At 41.2% G+C, this 16,462-nt stretch overlaps 1 protein-coding gene across 1 annotated transcript in view; it reads left to right on the forward strand.

The window, feature by feature from the left end:
* Positions 1 to 16,462, forward strand: part of LOC308170304 (A disintegrin and metalloproteinase with thrombospondin motifs 20) — a gene marked incomplete at its 5' end in the record, with an annotated part of 80,157 nt that overhangs the window by 50,397 nt on the left and 13,298 nt on the right. The window contains 6 exons of the mRNA XM_080545073.1: positions 53 to 172; positions 528 to 635; positions 2,517 to 2,681; positions 3,185 to 3,451; positions 4,927 to 5,088; positions 5,644 to 5,820. Coding sequence (XP_080401199.1) covers positions 53 to 172; positions 528 to 635; positions 2,517 to 2,681; positions 3,185 to 3,451; positions 4,927 to 5,088; positions 5,644 to 5,820 — 999 coding nt within the window. The remainder of the gene's footprint in view (positions 1 to 52; positions 173 to 527; positions 636 to 2,516; positions 2,682 to 3,184; positions 3,452 to 4,926; positions 5,089 to 5,643; positions 5,821 to 16,462) is intronic.

Below are 16,462 nucleotides of genomic sequence, written 5' to 3' on the forward strand. Positions count from 1 at the left end.
CCAGTTTTTTTCGACTCTCTCTGACCCTGACCTTTGTTTCAATGTGTTGCAGTGTGCGGTGACTTGTGGCCATGGTTACCAGATGCGAGCAGTGAGGTGTGTGTCGGGTTCCTATGGCGACACCGTGGACGACCGGGAGTGTAACGCTGCAGCCAGACCCAGGGACAGCCAGGTAGAGAGACAACAAACACACACACACACACACACACACACACTCACAGTACTCACGTGCTTCTCTCATAAGCTTTCACACCACACACACACACACGCCCGTACGACCACTTAGTTTCACTCAGAGCATAATGAAACCCAACAACCACAAAATGCGATGCATCATCTCTCATACATTCAGATGCACCATCTCTCATACATTCAGTACAGCTGCAGTTACAGCAGCGACGTGTCCTCAGACGTATATGTGTTGGTGTGTTCAGGACTGTGATGTCTATGTGTTGGTGTGTTCAGGACTGTGATGTCTATGTGTTGGTGTGTTCAGGACTGTGATGTCTATGTGTTGGTGTGTTCAGGACTGTGAGATGCCAGCGTGTCCCTGGGCCACTCCTCCCCACAGCACGGTGCGTCCTGACGCCGCGGGCCAGCTCTTCACCCAGTGGCGCTACGGCTCCTGGACCACGGTGAGCAGGACAACGCCTCACACACTTATTCACAGGTTCACCCCTAAACGCACTCCCACACACACACACACACACACACACACACACACACACAGGTTCACTCAAAGGCTTCACACTCTACCTATCCCACACTCCCCCCCCCCCCCCCCCCCCCCCCCCCCGAAAGTGCAAGCGTTGCATGTCCGCACTGTCTGCGTAACGTTTTGAACGCCGCACCAAAAACTAAGAGGCGGAAATCCAAATCATGAGTCATTTTTATCAATGGTACTATATGCCCTTCACAGACACAGGTCTCTGTGGCACTTGAAATAGACCGATAGTATAACAAGATGGTTCATCAATGCGAGCCTTGTTGTGCAGACATGCAGCTTCTGCAGCTGGTGAAACATCTGTTATTGTGAACAGTGGAAATTATTTGATCATCGGAAATGATCTAGAAAAATATTATCCTCCCCCCATCATCAGTATATCTTGAGTAAGATTAAACGTTCAACTCCTGGCTGGCTCAGAAACTCGTTTCAACATTAAACAAATGCAACACATCTCACTAGAGTCACGCTGGGTTTTAGAGGGCTCTAATCATTTGCCGTGCTATCTCTCCAGAGTCTATATTTTTGGTGACGAATATGACACTATTGAGAGGCCGTGTTGCTAAGAACGACAACCATTATTGACAACTCATTTGGCCACATCTCTCTGCAATGTCTTCCACAGCAGAGGCGTGTCTTTTCTTTAGTATTCCCTTTGGAATTTCGCTAATTTTGGAATATTGCTAATTCCATATTGCTGCAAATACAAACAGCCATCCGACTGCAGCCATGTCTTTTCTCAGAGATTTTGCATGTAGGAGGGGATAAGGAGGCATGCAGGCAACAAGTGTGGCGTTATTTTTATCGAAGCATATTGAATCACTGTCATTCATATTCCATTAACCAGTTCGATACCCAAAATCTCAGATTTACCCACTCTATACCCATCATGAGGTTGGTACAACCTAGCCCACAAATGTATAACGCAAGTGTACAGGGGAGAGTAACATTGAAGTAATCAAGGTTGTGTGTACCCTCCCCCACACATTCAATAACGTCCTTCCCCCCGGTTCTCGCACACTCATTAGAACAGAAAGGTGACCCTCCCCCATCAACATTAACTTTGACTGAAGTCTGTACATAGAGGCACGAGTGAGATTTGTTTTACTGGGATTTCTGTTGTATTTTAGATTAGATTAGATTCAACCTTTTTGTCATTGCACAGAATACAACCGAATGTTGGTTTTGCAACAGGGTCAACCATAGTCAGCACCCATGGGGCAATTAGGGGTTAAGTGCCTTGCTCAAGGGCACAGAGGCAGTGGTAGTCACCTTAGATAATGATGCCAGCAACCCTCCAGTCATCACCAGCTCACATGCAGCTCCCTCCTGAGGTGGGGATCGAGCCTACAACCTTCGGATTGCTAGCCGGCCTCTCAAACCTTTAGGCTACCGCCGCCCCAATGACACAGGTCTGGTTGACACAGCTGAGAACAATTATCACCAGTAAGCTAAATCTTGATTTTCATGGAGCAAATAAAATAATGTGAAGTAATCTTGTTTTGTGCACACATTTTTCTTTCTTTTTTTTTAATCATAATGCCATTATCTATTTGGGAGGTGCCGTTCAAAGAGTAGGGAGGACGATTCTCTTTGTTACGAGCACGGCGTTATTTCTATTACAGCATATTGGCTGACTGCCATTCATATTCCATAAAGCTAGCGCATGTCAATCTTCTATGAACTTTGATGTACAGTGTTTCAGAGGGGAATGCCGTACTGATCTTGAATGGTTGTGTGTGTGTGTGTGTGTGTGTTTTCTCCCATGTGTGTGTGTGTGTGTGTGTCTCAGTGCTCGGTCTCCTGTGGGAAGGGAAAACAGGCACGCTACGTCAGCTGCAGGGACGCCCAGGGAGGGGTGGCCGATGAGTCGTACTGTGCCCACCTGACCCGGCCTCCAGAATCCTCTGCCTGCTTCAGCCGATGTGGCCAATGGCGTTCATGGGAGTGGTCTGCTGTTCGTACAATATCCCCATTCATTCATTCATTCACATAACCTTATAACAGTACACATCTCAATATGATTGTTTTTTATACACAAGTAGTGAACACAAAATGATGCCATCCTGAGGCCCTGTTACTATTTGAATAAAAAGTATAAATTAACTATATCCTCCTTGGGGGCGGCGGTAGCCTAGAGGTTAGAGAGGCCCGGCTAGCAATCCGAAGGTTGCTGGTTTGACCCCCGCCTCAGGAGGAGGAGGGAGCTGCCTGTGCCCTTGAGCAAGGCACTTAACCCCTAATTGCTCCAGGGGCGCCGACTATGGCTGACCCTGTGCCTAGAGCAAGAAATACCAAATTCCGACAACTGACTGACAAGTTCAAACATTCAACATACTATACTATATCATACTTTACTAGTGCAAAAAAAAATGACTGCACTCGTCCACTTCTTCACTTTGAAAGCATACACATGGTAACTGGTCTAATCATGACACCCTCTTTCTGTCTTGTGCTCAGTGTTCAGTGACGTGTGGCGTAGGGCGGGCCACCAGGCAGGTGGTGTGCAGTAACTACCACCACCAGGTGGACGAGTCCTTCTGTGACCAGGACGAGAGGCCCAGCACGGAGCAGGAATGTACCGCCGTGCCCTGTCCTTCCGTGTACCACCGGCGGCCTAACGACCAGCCCTACGGCTACCCCCACGACTCAGGCAACCACCCGGGACACAGCAGCTGGAACGTCCCCTCAGCAGACAACCAGTGGAGGACGGGGCCCTGGGGAGCAGTATGTCCCGCTCCCTTACCTTCTGTATCTCTGCTCTGTCTCACCTGGTGGTCCATAGTGTTTCATTTTAGAATCCGTAAAATGGCATTTGGCATAATACGTCCTCCATTACCGGTGAAATAGCTAGGTCCAGCCAGTTAACAAGCTTTCTCCTCAAAAGTTTGCACTCTAGTGTAATGTCATCTGGAAGATAATTGTTCTGGTTGTTTTTTCTTTTTTTTCCTTTTACAAATTCTGAGCATAGTAGCCTCGGCCGTTGCGCAGATAATTTGCGACATTAATCACTATGTTTTCAGACTCAGGTAGCTGCTAGCTAGCTTGCATAACATAAATACCCAATACTGGATGTAATTCATCTGGTGAATAAAGCCTGAATAGGCTGTGGCCTGGGTCTGCGTTGTTCCCAATGTAGTTTTACTGTTTCTGTTTACATACAGAGTATTATACTGTCCAAACTTCGAGCCTGACTGCCTGGGTTCATATCTAAAGTGACATTCATGCAATTTGTATTGGTAAAAATCAATCAATAATATGATCTAAATCCATAACATTAGGTCCTGTTGCTGCTCACCTATTGTGGCTGAAGTTTTGTTTTATATCCACACACGTCAGCCACTGTCATATTTATGAATACGCCTAGATGACAAATGTTTTTGTTTTTCCAATATAATTATTCATTGTCTTGTAGGATAGTGATGGGATCACATTTGAGTAATTTAACATCCGATCATCCGGTGTAAAAACCATGCAAATGAATGACCAAAAACAAACGTTTTAAGTTTTAAGTTATGGCTTGCCAAAAGCCGCAAAAGACAGGAAATAATCAGCACCACCACCCATAATTTCACCTATGCAGGAGGAAGGTTTTCCAGCAGCACACAGCTTTGATACCTGCTGTAGTGCTGCATGTTGGTCTACTGTACTTCAAACAACAACATGTCCTCCCCACTGAGGAGGATTCAAAGCGTTTCAGCTGCTGGCAAGCCTTAACTCAATTGAAATGTTTTTGCTCATTAATCATATTTTGATCCTAGTCTATCACTGCTCTATTTCATGTACAGTCATTTTCTCACTATCTTCAGTTAGTTTGACGGGATGGATGTGTTGCAGAAAGTACCTGCTGCTTGGTTCAAGCCTGTGCTGCATGTTGTCCTTCTATGGCCTTCTATGGCTCATGTTTTCTATGGCTTTATGTCCTTCTATGGTTCATGTTTTCTATGGTTCTATGTCCTTCTATGGCCTTCTATGGCCTTCTATGGTTCATGTTTTCCACCTCTGTGGCTCATGTGTGAAAAACAGCTGCTTTGGTCTTAGATAAAGAAGCTGATTAGGTACATTTTAGTCTCACTTGGTGAGATTTTCAGTCCAAAAAGCTACATGTGCGTGTGTGTGTGTGTGTGTGTGTGTGTGTGTGTCTGTGTATGTTTTTTATGTGGATTGCTTTTCCCACGTGACACACACCCTGTGTCCCGCAGTGCTCCAGTACGTGTGCGGGGGGCTTCCAGAGGAGGGTGGTGGTGTGTCAGGACGCAGAGGGCCGCAGCACCAGCCACTGTGACGAGAGAGTCAAACCTGCCGAGTCCAAGAGCTGTGACTCCGGACCCTGCCCACTGTGGAACTACGGCGTCTGGGGAGAGGTAAGGACACGGGCCAGGACAGACAACAAACACCTCCAAAGCGTAGGAGCCCGTATCAAAATGCACCATTTTAATAATAATAATAATAATAATAATAATAATAATAATAATTATTATTATTATTATTATTATTATTTTATTTGTATAGTGCTTTTCCTGCAAACGTTGCAGCTCAAAGTGCTCCAATCATTATATAATAATCATTTAATTTAATTTGTCATTTAAAGGCAATATTAAAAAGATGGTCATAGTCTTGACTTGAACATATTTGCTGAGGTTGCATCCCTAAAGTAAACTGGCAGTGCATTCCACAATTTGGGTGCATAAAATGAGAATGCAAGCCTCACCAAATCTCTTCTTTTGTTCATGTGGTACACAGAGAAAACCAGTAATCTCAATAGTTAAAAGCTTAAAATGTCTTTCACCTACGTTGTCACATCAGCTTTATGTGAGTGAGGGAAAATGACAAGAGCAGGAAACTCAGAGCTCAAAGAGTCCTTCCTCCACAACTTTGGTCATGTGGAACAATGACCCCCTCTTCCCCCCCCCCCACAGTGCACCCAGACATGTGGAGGAGGGCGGAGGACCCGCCTGGTGGCCTGCCAGCGGCCCACCGGCCAGAGACTCAACGACTACAACTGTGACATCCTGGACAAGCCCCCCGACATGGAGCAGTGTAACCTGCAGCCGTGCCCGGGCAGCGCGGCCTGGCACCGCCGACCGTGGAAGCCGGTACGATAGTACTTCCTCTTTCCCCTCCTTTTACTTCCTCCTTCACTGTAGCACATCACCGTGGGTAGACTATGGGGTGTGCTTGATTACAGGGAGTGTACTTCTGGCCCATCCGCGAACTGTGTTTTAGCCTATTTGTAGGAGAGTCAATGGAGCGTTAGCGTCAGCGCTAGCTAGCTCCAGCCCACCCACGCGGGCCCTGTGGTGGCATGGTGCTGATTAGAAACAGAAAAAAAAAGAATGCTGCTCCACATTAGCAACACATGGATCCCATTTTGAGCCTAGGCCTCCAAATTAAAACTATAAATTAGAGGGACAGTGTTGTCCAACAAAGCCATATATTTGTAGAGGCGAGTGAACAACTCAAAATATATTTATTTCATATGTGAAGCGTGAAGTAAACGTTTTTTGTGATTGCTGTCCTCACCCTGTAACCGAAGTACACAAGTGTATATTTGTGTATAAGAGTTTTAATATTACCTTTATCAAACAGCAACAAATGACTGTTACTGTATTTTGTATAATGTATCTTTGTACAGTATGATTTTATTTTTAGTGGCTAGGTTTCATAACTGAATATGATATTTAATATTTTTACTGGTGCTTTCAGTCAGAACTCTTGCCTCTTCTCATGAAAAATTACAGTATGTACAGAGGAAAATATTTTCTAAAGAACATCATTTTGGTAGTATTTTTTAATATTGTGAAAATAGTTATTTTTTAAATTCATAGGTTAAAGGTGAAATGCAGTTGGTTTTCAATATGGCGTCATCTCTCGTCTTAGAATGTGATATTTGACATGTTTTCACAGTTCTATCACCCCCGTGTAGCTCTCATGGAGCAAAGTGAAGTTTCTAATAATTCACTGCCAGTGAATACTTTGAGTAATAAGAAATAATTGTAGAAAATAACTGTAGCAAACTCAGTTGTTTAGATAGTGTAAAGGAAATAGGAAAACAAGCTATAATGGCCACCACATGGCAATACTGAAACCTCATGCGTAAACTTGATCCTTCAATCATCAGTCATTATGTACAGTAGTATCGGTGCTCACCTTTTCCACTTTTAGTACCGCACAACTGAGGTTCTTATACAGAGATATCTGTTTGGTAATGACTCAACCTAACCTCAGATCACAAACACTCTCACCCTCACATGCATGTGTCGTAACTTTCTTGTCTTAACAGTGTGTTCGTTGGTGCTTTTAACATATGCCTTGTACAGTTGGCACTTTGTTTCAACGGTAAAACTGCACTAATAGATACGTTTATCTGTTATAAGTTAGTTATTCTCTAAATAGATTGATAAAACATGTTATGTTACAGTATATGCAGTATCAAGATAAATGCAGTCTATTATTGTGAGCAATAATAAATCTAACTACCAATTCCATTAATGTAGCTTTTACAATTCTACAAATCCAATGTAGCTTTCATCTTAAAATGTGATAACTAGAAAGATAATCAAATGGAATTGGGATTCACAAATCTCGTGCCAACTGAAACACACAAATACCTCTTTCTTATGATATTGTTGTCATTTGTTGCTGTTTCACTTTTTCTTGGGCCAGTTTTTATATTTCTGAAGGATTTTTTTTTTTCAAATGAAACTTATTTATTTGTTTACAATAGTTCATTCATTGTTGCAGCTTTAATGTTTTTTGGTACAGATACATGTAACACTTGAACAGTTGAACTTTTTGTCCTTACCTACACAATGCTGACACAAACAAGACATCCGACAAGTTCTCACAGATAACGATCATTTATGGCCGAACCGCTAGATCTTGTATGATGGCTAACCAACTAGACAACATAACATGTCACACTTAATGTTACCACGACGATATTAACACACACCTTCCTGAAGGCTTTCTGACCGCATAGTTCAGGTGAAGTGTTACAAAAAGGGCTCTGTGTTTGTGTTTCCGTAAGCTTTCCTGTGAGGTCCTATATGGGCTCGGTCTCTCTCTCTCTCTCTCTCTCTCTTGTCCTCTGCCTCCTCTCTCCTCTTTGTCTCAGTCTGTCCCAAGACATTCACTCCATCCAAGACTCATCAGCCTCGCCAGTCTCTCTCATGGCTCCTCCTACTTTTTTTCCCTTCTTTTTTTTTACAAAGGTGCTCAGAGATTCTGTAGTGCTGCAGGGCGCAACTGCTTTACTTTCTTCTTTTTTTGTTTGTTCAAATGTTGTTCTTGTATCTATTTATTTCATTCACATGTGAAAATACATAAACATGTCGAAATAGCTTTTTTCACTGTAAAGAATATTAAAGAAACATAAAGGTTGTGAAATTTGTGTTGTTTTTCAATGTGGTATCATGCTGTGATACTTGGCAAGGGATTGCTTGTTTGGCATGGACACTTACTCCTTAACTTTGATCTAATATGGTTGAGCATTTGTCTATTATACCTAATATGTAGTAAAAGAAATAGGTACAGTATCTTGAAAGCTTACTGTGTCTAATGTTAGGGTGTTTTCCAGACTAAACTGTTGAGTTATCAGTTGAGCTACATATCAAAACAGTTAATGTTGGATACCAACAAAATTGCACACTGGTCAATGATTGCAATTTTTTATGACTTCCGTTATATTAATTAGCCAAACCTCAATATATTCCCATTATATCGATATAGTAGCTTTTTATACACAACATAGTTGATGCTTACAACATGTGTTAATACAAAGTAATAAATTAATGTCACACAATATGTGACACATTCTAATGTTTAGGTCCTCATGTCGGGATCTGATGTAATGATCGCGTTGTTGAAAATCAATGACACATCGCTAGTCAACTAACACAGCTTGTTTTGTGGACCTGCTAACAATGTAAAGTAGTGTTATAGTTAACTAGGTAGCAGTGGGGATTACTCACCGAGTCCATTGCGTTGCAGTATTTTGGCTTGACTAGCGAGTTTGTGTTGTGATTCTCAACAACGTTGAAACCTAGTTCTGTGTTTCAAAAATAAAAGTCAGAACATTTTGATTGGTTGCCGACATGCGGACCAAATGATCAGACTGTGTCACATATAATATAGAGCCTGTGAGCTTTTCATTATGGCATGAAACTGTGCTTTGTAAGATAAGATAAACAGCCTAGATTAAAACCACATACAATAAGTGTTGTTTACTCTGTGGTCATATCTATCTATCTATCTATCTATCTATGTCTCTCTATACAGTATGATTGATATGTTGTAGATTACCCATTGTCTGTATGCAATTTAATCCAAGTCTTTTCAAGTTACATTATGGTTTTCTTCTGAAATCACAAAGGATGATAGGTTGTGTATGGGGCTCAATATGATAGTCAGTCATTGCTTGGTTAATTGGTTAGCCTATTGTAACTGTACATGCATGCCTCCTTGAGGTCATACATGTATAATTGCACTGAACAGAAGGAGATATACCAAAGGCTTTATAGTTCAGTTTGTGGTATTTGACCAACAATTGGCCACATTCCCTTGAGCAGTCTCTTTGATAGTCAGACTACGCTATAAAACAATCTTTGGAAGCATGCTTGAAATTAAAGATTCAAAGACTCAAAGATTCTCCTGTGTCGCATAGTGTAGAAAATACTGCAAGCTCTACAGTACATCTTTATTATGGTTTTTATCACATTATTTTCTCTACTCCATAGTGAAAACATACTTGCTCCAAATCAAACTTTGGCACTGGCTGGCACATCTGTTTACAATTGTAGTGATAGAGCTCTACATAATGCCTTTGGCTGGATGGGGGCAAAGTATTGTTTTTACAATAGCAATAATTGGTATTAGTATGGTGGCCCAATGGTTATTTGAAGAGGGCCCCAAAAATAGTGATGCAATAATGTTTATGGAATATTAAGGATGGATTTGTTTGTGCCTCTGCTGTTGTATGATATCATTCTTTCAAATTCCAACAAGATACTGTAGACACTAGTGTAAAAACAATATTACAATGAGCTAATGTAACTGAACTGATCCTTATGCCTCGATACAGGCGTCTATATCCAACTATCTCTATAATGTAGTAGGAGTTACATAGATTGTACAGATAATACTTTTAAAAATCACCTTTTTTCATCTACTGTACGTGTTACACAATTAGATTTACCATAACCATTCAAATGTATATGATGGAAGTTTAGATGACCTTCTGCGTTCATTCTGTAGTCAAATGTTGTGTTGTGAAAAGCCTATCTCAAGTTGTGTCCTGTTAAACAGTTTATTAGAGCCTACAGTTTATCTGAGGAGAGAAAATAAATACCATGTCCCTGGATGTGTCTGATTGCATAGCATGGCTGAAATACTTCATGGTTTCACAATTTGACTGACCTTACCTTGTGTGGTGGCCTCTCCCCTTGTCCGTGATCTAGTCGTTACATTTTGACTAACAGATATATTTGACTATTGTGTGTGTTTGCCATTTAGTAACATAAGCAGGCAACAAGACAGTGCAGTAATTAGTCATTACTCATGAGTAATTGAGATGTATCTGGAATTCCTTCAATCTCAGTGGCTATTCTTCTTATTTCTATGCTGCATAGGCAGATACCGAAGAGGAAAATACACGAAAAGACAGAAAATAATTCAAATGTATTGTATAATGAGTTTGTCATAGCAGGGCTTCACACAAATATATTTGCGACAATGTAAACATCATTAAGTAATGATGATTGCTTTAAAAGCAGCGACTGAAACAAATGTGAAGCACTAAGCAACAATAAGTGCAGTGTGTGATGAATTGGCAAACGCGCCACCATTTTAGTAATGTATGCCTATTTGTTGCTAACAAAAACATACCATTTCCTGCCAAGAGTGGGGGTTCCCAAGGAGGGGGATCTCTGTTGAAGTGACTCTGAACTAAACACATTGGTTCAAATGAAATCCATATGCACAACATAGACATACTTGACTTTGGGCCGGAGGCCACCGGCAGGAAAATTCCCCGAAACCTTTTACCCTGGGGTCAGATGGTCGTGACATCATTGAGCTTGTGTTTCCTTATCCAGCCCATATGCCAGTCTAGCACAAGGAACTGAAGCTGAGTCTTGAAGGATTCCCCCAGTTCTGCATTGGCATGGTTCTTCGTTGCTTAGGTTGAAATGATGCTAATGTTACAGTTGGGCCATTAGTCTTTGTTTATTCAGTGAAAAACAAGTCAAATGATGCAAAAGTTTTATTGGTCAGTAAACAGATTCCTTTGTCCTGTAGAATTTGGCTTGTCTGGAGGGTGAAGCCTTGGGGGGCACCAGACCAGATGCTGAGAGATGTTATCTGAAACATCAATATCTTTGGACATTATGTAGAGCTTTGACAGCAGAAGTCAAGTCTGCAGTAGAAAGCCAACAGTTGGATTGACAGCCATACATCAAAAGAAGAGACATGCTTGTTTTTTCATTTTCCACATTGCTCCATTATTCAATTTCCTGTCTGTTTCAAATCAAAGTAATGTTTTTGGGCTGGGATTTCATTCCAAAATATTAGCATGATACTGTACCGTACTCTCTTCCAACAGTGATGTTGACAAGCTTTCCTTTAATTTACTGCAATTTAGAGAGCAATTAAAACATGTTGCCATGCCAGAAACAAATTGCACTCTTCACATACAAAGATTGATTTGTTGTTATCCAAAATCACTCAACAAAACATGCACATAGTGAATTGTTTGACTCAGCGAGCAATAAATTGGATATTTACACAGTACATATTGAACATAAATATCAAATGTCAGCAACAGAGAGCCTTTTATGTAAACCAATGACCCTCCGGTCTTTATAGAACATCTGCTATTGAGCATGGTTGACGTCAAACATTAAAGTTTGAAATACACACTGCTCTTTTTTGCGGTACAGTGCAGTTCGACACTAATTTAGACGTTACGTTAATACAGTCTCAGTGAGGGTGATGAAAAGGAAAAGGCCCGTCGGAGGGAGCGGGATTCAATTCAGAACCACAAAGGAGCCTTTGGTATGGATCAGAGCGAAGGGGAGTGAAGGAAAGAGAAAGTGTAGTTTGGAGAGATATCTGGTGGTGCTTGGGCACTCCAGCTGGGGGATAGATGCAGTGGGCTGAAATTAGAGGAGACATGGGGTGAAAATCTGGAAGCGTTTAAGCTGGGCTTTCCCTGGCTTGTCGAATGATCAGGAACAGAGCTCTCCGAAGACTACCAGGGAAAAGAGCCTGCTTTTCCTCAACTGCCATCGCAAAGCATTTATGAGGTCTCTAAAGCTTAAAGGAGTGAATCCTCTCCCTGATGACACTTTATATGTTCCTCTCACATGAGGCTACTTCTGGAGATGGATGACGTCTGTTCATGTCGGTGCCTGTCGATGATTATCAGTTTGATGCAGTGAGCTGGGCTGTTTGAAACTCACCATCTTAGTCACTGAGGTATTTTCCTTCACTCAGTTTAGTAGTAAAGAGCATGATGGATGAAGTGTCGGAAAGATTGTAGTAACCCACTCAAAGTATCTTTGGAGAGTTGGGCTTATCACATTTCACATCTCGTCTTATATAAGACACACTACACTGCTTTTCCTGATGTGGTGCCAGGTAGAAGCACAATAGACGTCATTGTGGTACTCTTTATAGCAAGTATTTTGCTCTACCTATACTGGTAAACGTTCTGTAGGTTCCATGTTAGCTACCTGATAAATCTGACTCTGCTCAATGTTCCATATTCATCTCTGCAATCTCCACTCATGATTAAAAGGTGCCGCCGTTTACCTCACAGAATGTTCGGTTCTCCTCCCATATCATCCTCCAGCATCATATTCACCAGATTGATTGAAAACACATTTCCAAGTCTGCAGGGTTGAAACATTTGGTTGATTTACATTTACATCTTTGGCATTTACGCCTTTATCCAAAGCGACTTACAACAAATACATTTGTCTAAGTAAGTGAATCATCTATCCATCAGTCATCGCAAGAAAAGTTATCTCTGCACGGGCCAGGGGCCATTGGCAGTCGTAATGCTAGAAGAGTTTTTTTGAGAGAGAAACTGTGGTGAGGTTTCAGGAGGGACAGGTTTAAGGTGTAGCCTGAAGAGATGGCTATTCAGTCTATGGCGGAAGATAGGGAGTGACTCTGCAGTCCTGACAGCGTTGGGGAGCTTGTTTCACCAGCGGGGTGCCAGGACGCATTGGTGTGCAAACATGTGATGTGCTGAAAGCCAAGGAATGATAGTTTACTTTAACTTTCTTCATCTACTGATACAGGCACATAGTTATTTTCAAGATTTAAAGCCACTTTTGAAGTCAGCTGAGACCAGGTGCATATTGCACATTTACAGAGAGTGTTGTATTAGGGGAGCATTGAAAGTGGATTGATGTCTTGGTAAACAGTCACCCCCACAACACCCCCATAAAACAGGGTGGTGTAAACAGAGCGTTCAGCTTGAAGGAATGTGTTAATGAGACACAAAAAGAGCAGGTGTTGAGGTTCAACTACCTCTACAAAGAAATCTTACAAGAACCCAAACTATAGCTTTTTGGGTCTGTTGCAGCTCTGTCTGCAAATACAAGGTCATGGTCTTTTCTGTTGACTAAGACAGTGGTGTAGCTTGGCTGTACAACTGTCTTTGGCATAGCTGGTCACTACAATAAATTAAGAGATTGGACCATCTCTGTAAACCAGTACTGCATTAGAAACGGCTGGACAGAATTGGACAGGAAGAGGGACGTCCTGTGCCAAAGGTTACTTAAGAACGTCACGTCTGTTCTGTTTTCTTAGGTCTGCTGTAACAGATCCATCCTTAACACTATTCTTCCCTGACTTTTACAAGACAACAGTTGTGTGCTCACTTGAGCTTGAAGTGATGATGTTTTCTGGACTAGGGCATCACAATCGAAATTGGTTCCAGCCGAATGTTTGGACAGATGGAAAATCATTGTTGTTTTTGTCATTCCTTTTTTGACAAATGGTTGCTCAGTTTATATTTTTGGAGTGGTGTTGATTTAAAGAAAGAACTGTGTTGCGGAAACTCAATATGCCCACTCTATGAGTTGTTTATTTTGGCTTTGGCAATGGCAGAGGCACAGTTTGGTAATAATAACCACAGACTGCACTGTTGAGTTCGGTTGACTATTTTCATTTTCCATCACAAGCTGCCTTAGCTCCTCTAGTGGACAATTAACAACATCATTTGTTAACTCAGACAGAGAATTGTTTAGACTGCAATATTATTTTCAATCAACACCCTGACATGAATTCCTTTGGTAACTCCAAATGGTCCTACATAGAAATGTCAATACCTTCAATCTTTAATACAGTTATGATACACCCATGCATAACCCAGAATGTCCTTTCATTCCTATCTACAATGTAGTTGTAGAATTAGATTGGTTTGGTTCACAAATATCTGCATGCCAAATTGGATTTGGTTATGGATTTCGTTTGACAGACATGGACTGGGTTGGACATGGTTGGACTGGGTTAGTGTTAGCTGTTGGGAGTGTTTCCTATGCGTGGTGATGATCAGGCCAGGGTGGCTATTTTGGCCTGGAGGACGAAAGATCTATGACTCTGACATTCCTCCGCCCCACGACGCAGCTCTTACCAGCTGTTCCCACGTCGACAACGTGCTGTTTTGACTTCTGTCTTTGAAACCTCCCTGCAAAACAAGACCTTGAACAGAAAAGCAGCCTGCAATCGCTCTCTGACCATATGTCTTAATCCCTCCCTCTCTCTCAGCGCCTCAACATATTCTTTCATCTTATTCTGAACACTTAAAGACTACAGGGAAAATCTTACTATCAATATCTTTCAGTGTATCTAGCCCATGAATATAATTTAGCCTTGTTTAAAAATGGTGTGTGTACATATTGTGCTGTAGTAAATATAATATACCCTGATTATCTGGCGTATAGATAATATGACCATCCATTTTTCAAGTGGTAGCCATGCATAGACTTTGAGAATATGTTGGCTTGTGTGCAGGATAATATTTTGGACAACCTTCACACAGTTCTGAATCGTGAGTTTGTACTTGCTCCAGGTCAGCTATGATCCCCTTTGATGAGACAATGTAACTGCGGTTAGCATATGCTTGGTATTACCATCCACTTGCACTGCTAGCATTCCTCAATGTGTTTAGAATTCAGCCCTGGCTCATACACTTCTGAGATATGTTATTGGTTTGCACTTGTAAATATAGGATAAGCGTGTGTGTAAAATATAGAAAATATAGGATCAAAATGTCTAGTGATCTACTCTCATACTGCGTGCACTGCCTGCTTTCTTATTCTACAAAACAATGTTATTAGTATTTCAGTTAAAATCCAAAACCTTCAGTTGCAGTTATATATTGTAGTTCATTTTGTAGTCTCAATATTTCCTCATAAGAGTGATATTGTATGATTTTCCCTCTTTCAAGTTGGATTTGAATCACCTCAATTTATTTTGCAGTATATAGTACATTTGAGTAGTTGATAGCTTGATTAGAATGAATAGAGAAGGATAAGATAGTTTATGATCTGACATACAGCCCTGTTATGGTAAACATATACACGTATTGTTTAAGTGAGAGAGTTCTCCTTCTCTCTGTGTACTGTAGAGGCATGAAGTGTTGCAATCAATTCATAGTGGCTGCGTAACAGATAAATCCACAAATGGTCCGGTCTTTCTAAGCCTAAATGCTTCCATGTGTCTCATTGGCTTACCTGTCTACAGTGATGGAGTGGGTGGGGTCATCGTGAGACTGCAGCCTGCCAGTCCGAGACAAAGACATGTTTTTAGGAGCACAATATCAAAATATATATATATATTTTTTTTCCTCTCTCACATTCTGTATTTTCTATTTGAGTCTATTGTAACATGTCTACCATTTTCTAATGAGTATTTGCAACATTATCCATTTAGCAACAAGCCCCACACACAGTTTTATAGTATGGTCTTTATACCACACAGAATAAACATGAATTAACAGGATTTGGTTTGGCACTCAATTAAGTGAAGTGTTCCAGAACTATAAAGCACTAGCAAAGCCTTGGAAAAGAGAACAAACACAAGCTGTGTGGAGTAAATGCAGTTAACGGCCAACGTCACTTATCTTTCTCTGAAATACATCTCCCGCTCTGGTTGAGGAACTTTGTAAAACAAAACCACAGGCGTGTTTTTTGGGTGGCTTTCAGCATTGTGGCAAGTTCAAGGCAGGGTTCTGATTCAGCCTTAATAAGTCATCCATATTATTTCCAGATGAATATCATCGGCTTATACAAGATTTAACTCACCTATTCATGTGAAATTAATTACCGTTATAACTTGGGAGGGCAAATCTTTGTCCCACATACTAGTGTTCTCAAGAAACATTACCATTCTTGTATATTTGACACAGTTCTTTCATTTCTTCAAATGTCTTTCCCTGGGCTATTGATATGCTAGCATTGCTTACTGTTAAAGGTGTTAATTAAAGCAACAGAGACATCAATAAAGCAAGACTTTGGCACTACTGCAAGGCACTCAATTCAAGACTGTCCCTTGAACAGCCTTATACAAATATATACATATATACAAATGCATTTTCAACTCTCCAAATGCAAATCCCCCTATCTTTTAACTTTAACTTCTAACCTCAACGTGTGAGTGAACGAGTAGACTCTCACCGATACGGCACTTTGAGCAGTTGAAGTTTTGTAAGAGGAGTTCACTTAC

The sequence above is a fragment of the Nansenia antarctica genome (genome assembly GCF_963989245.1).
Source record: "Nansenia antarctica genome assembly, chromosome: 14".
NCBI classification, from domain to species: Eukaryota; Metazoa; Chordata; class Actinopteri; order Argentiniformes; family Microstomatidae; genus Nansenia; species Nansenia antarctica.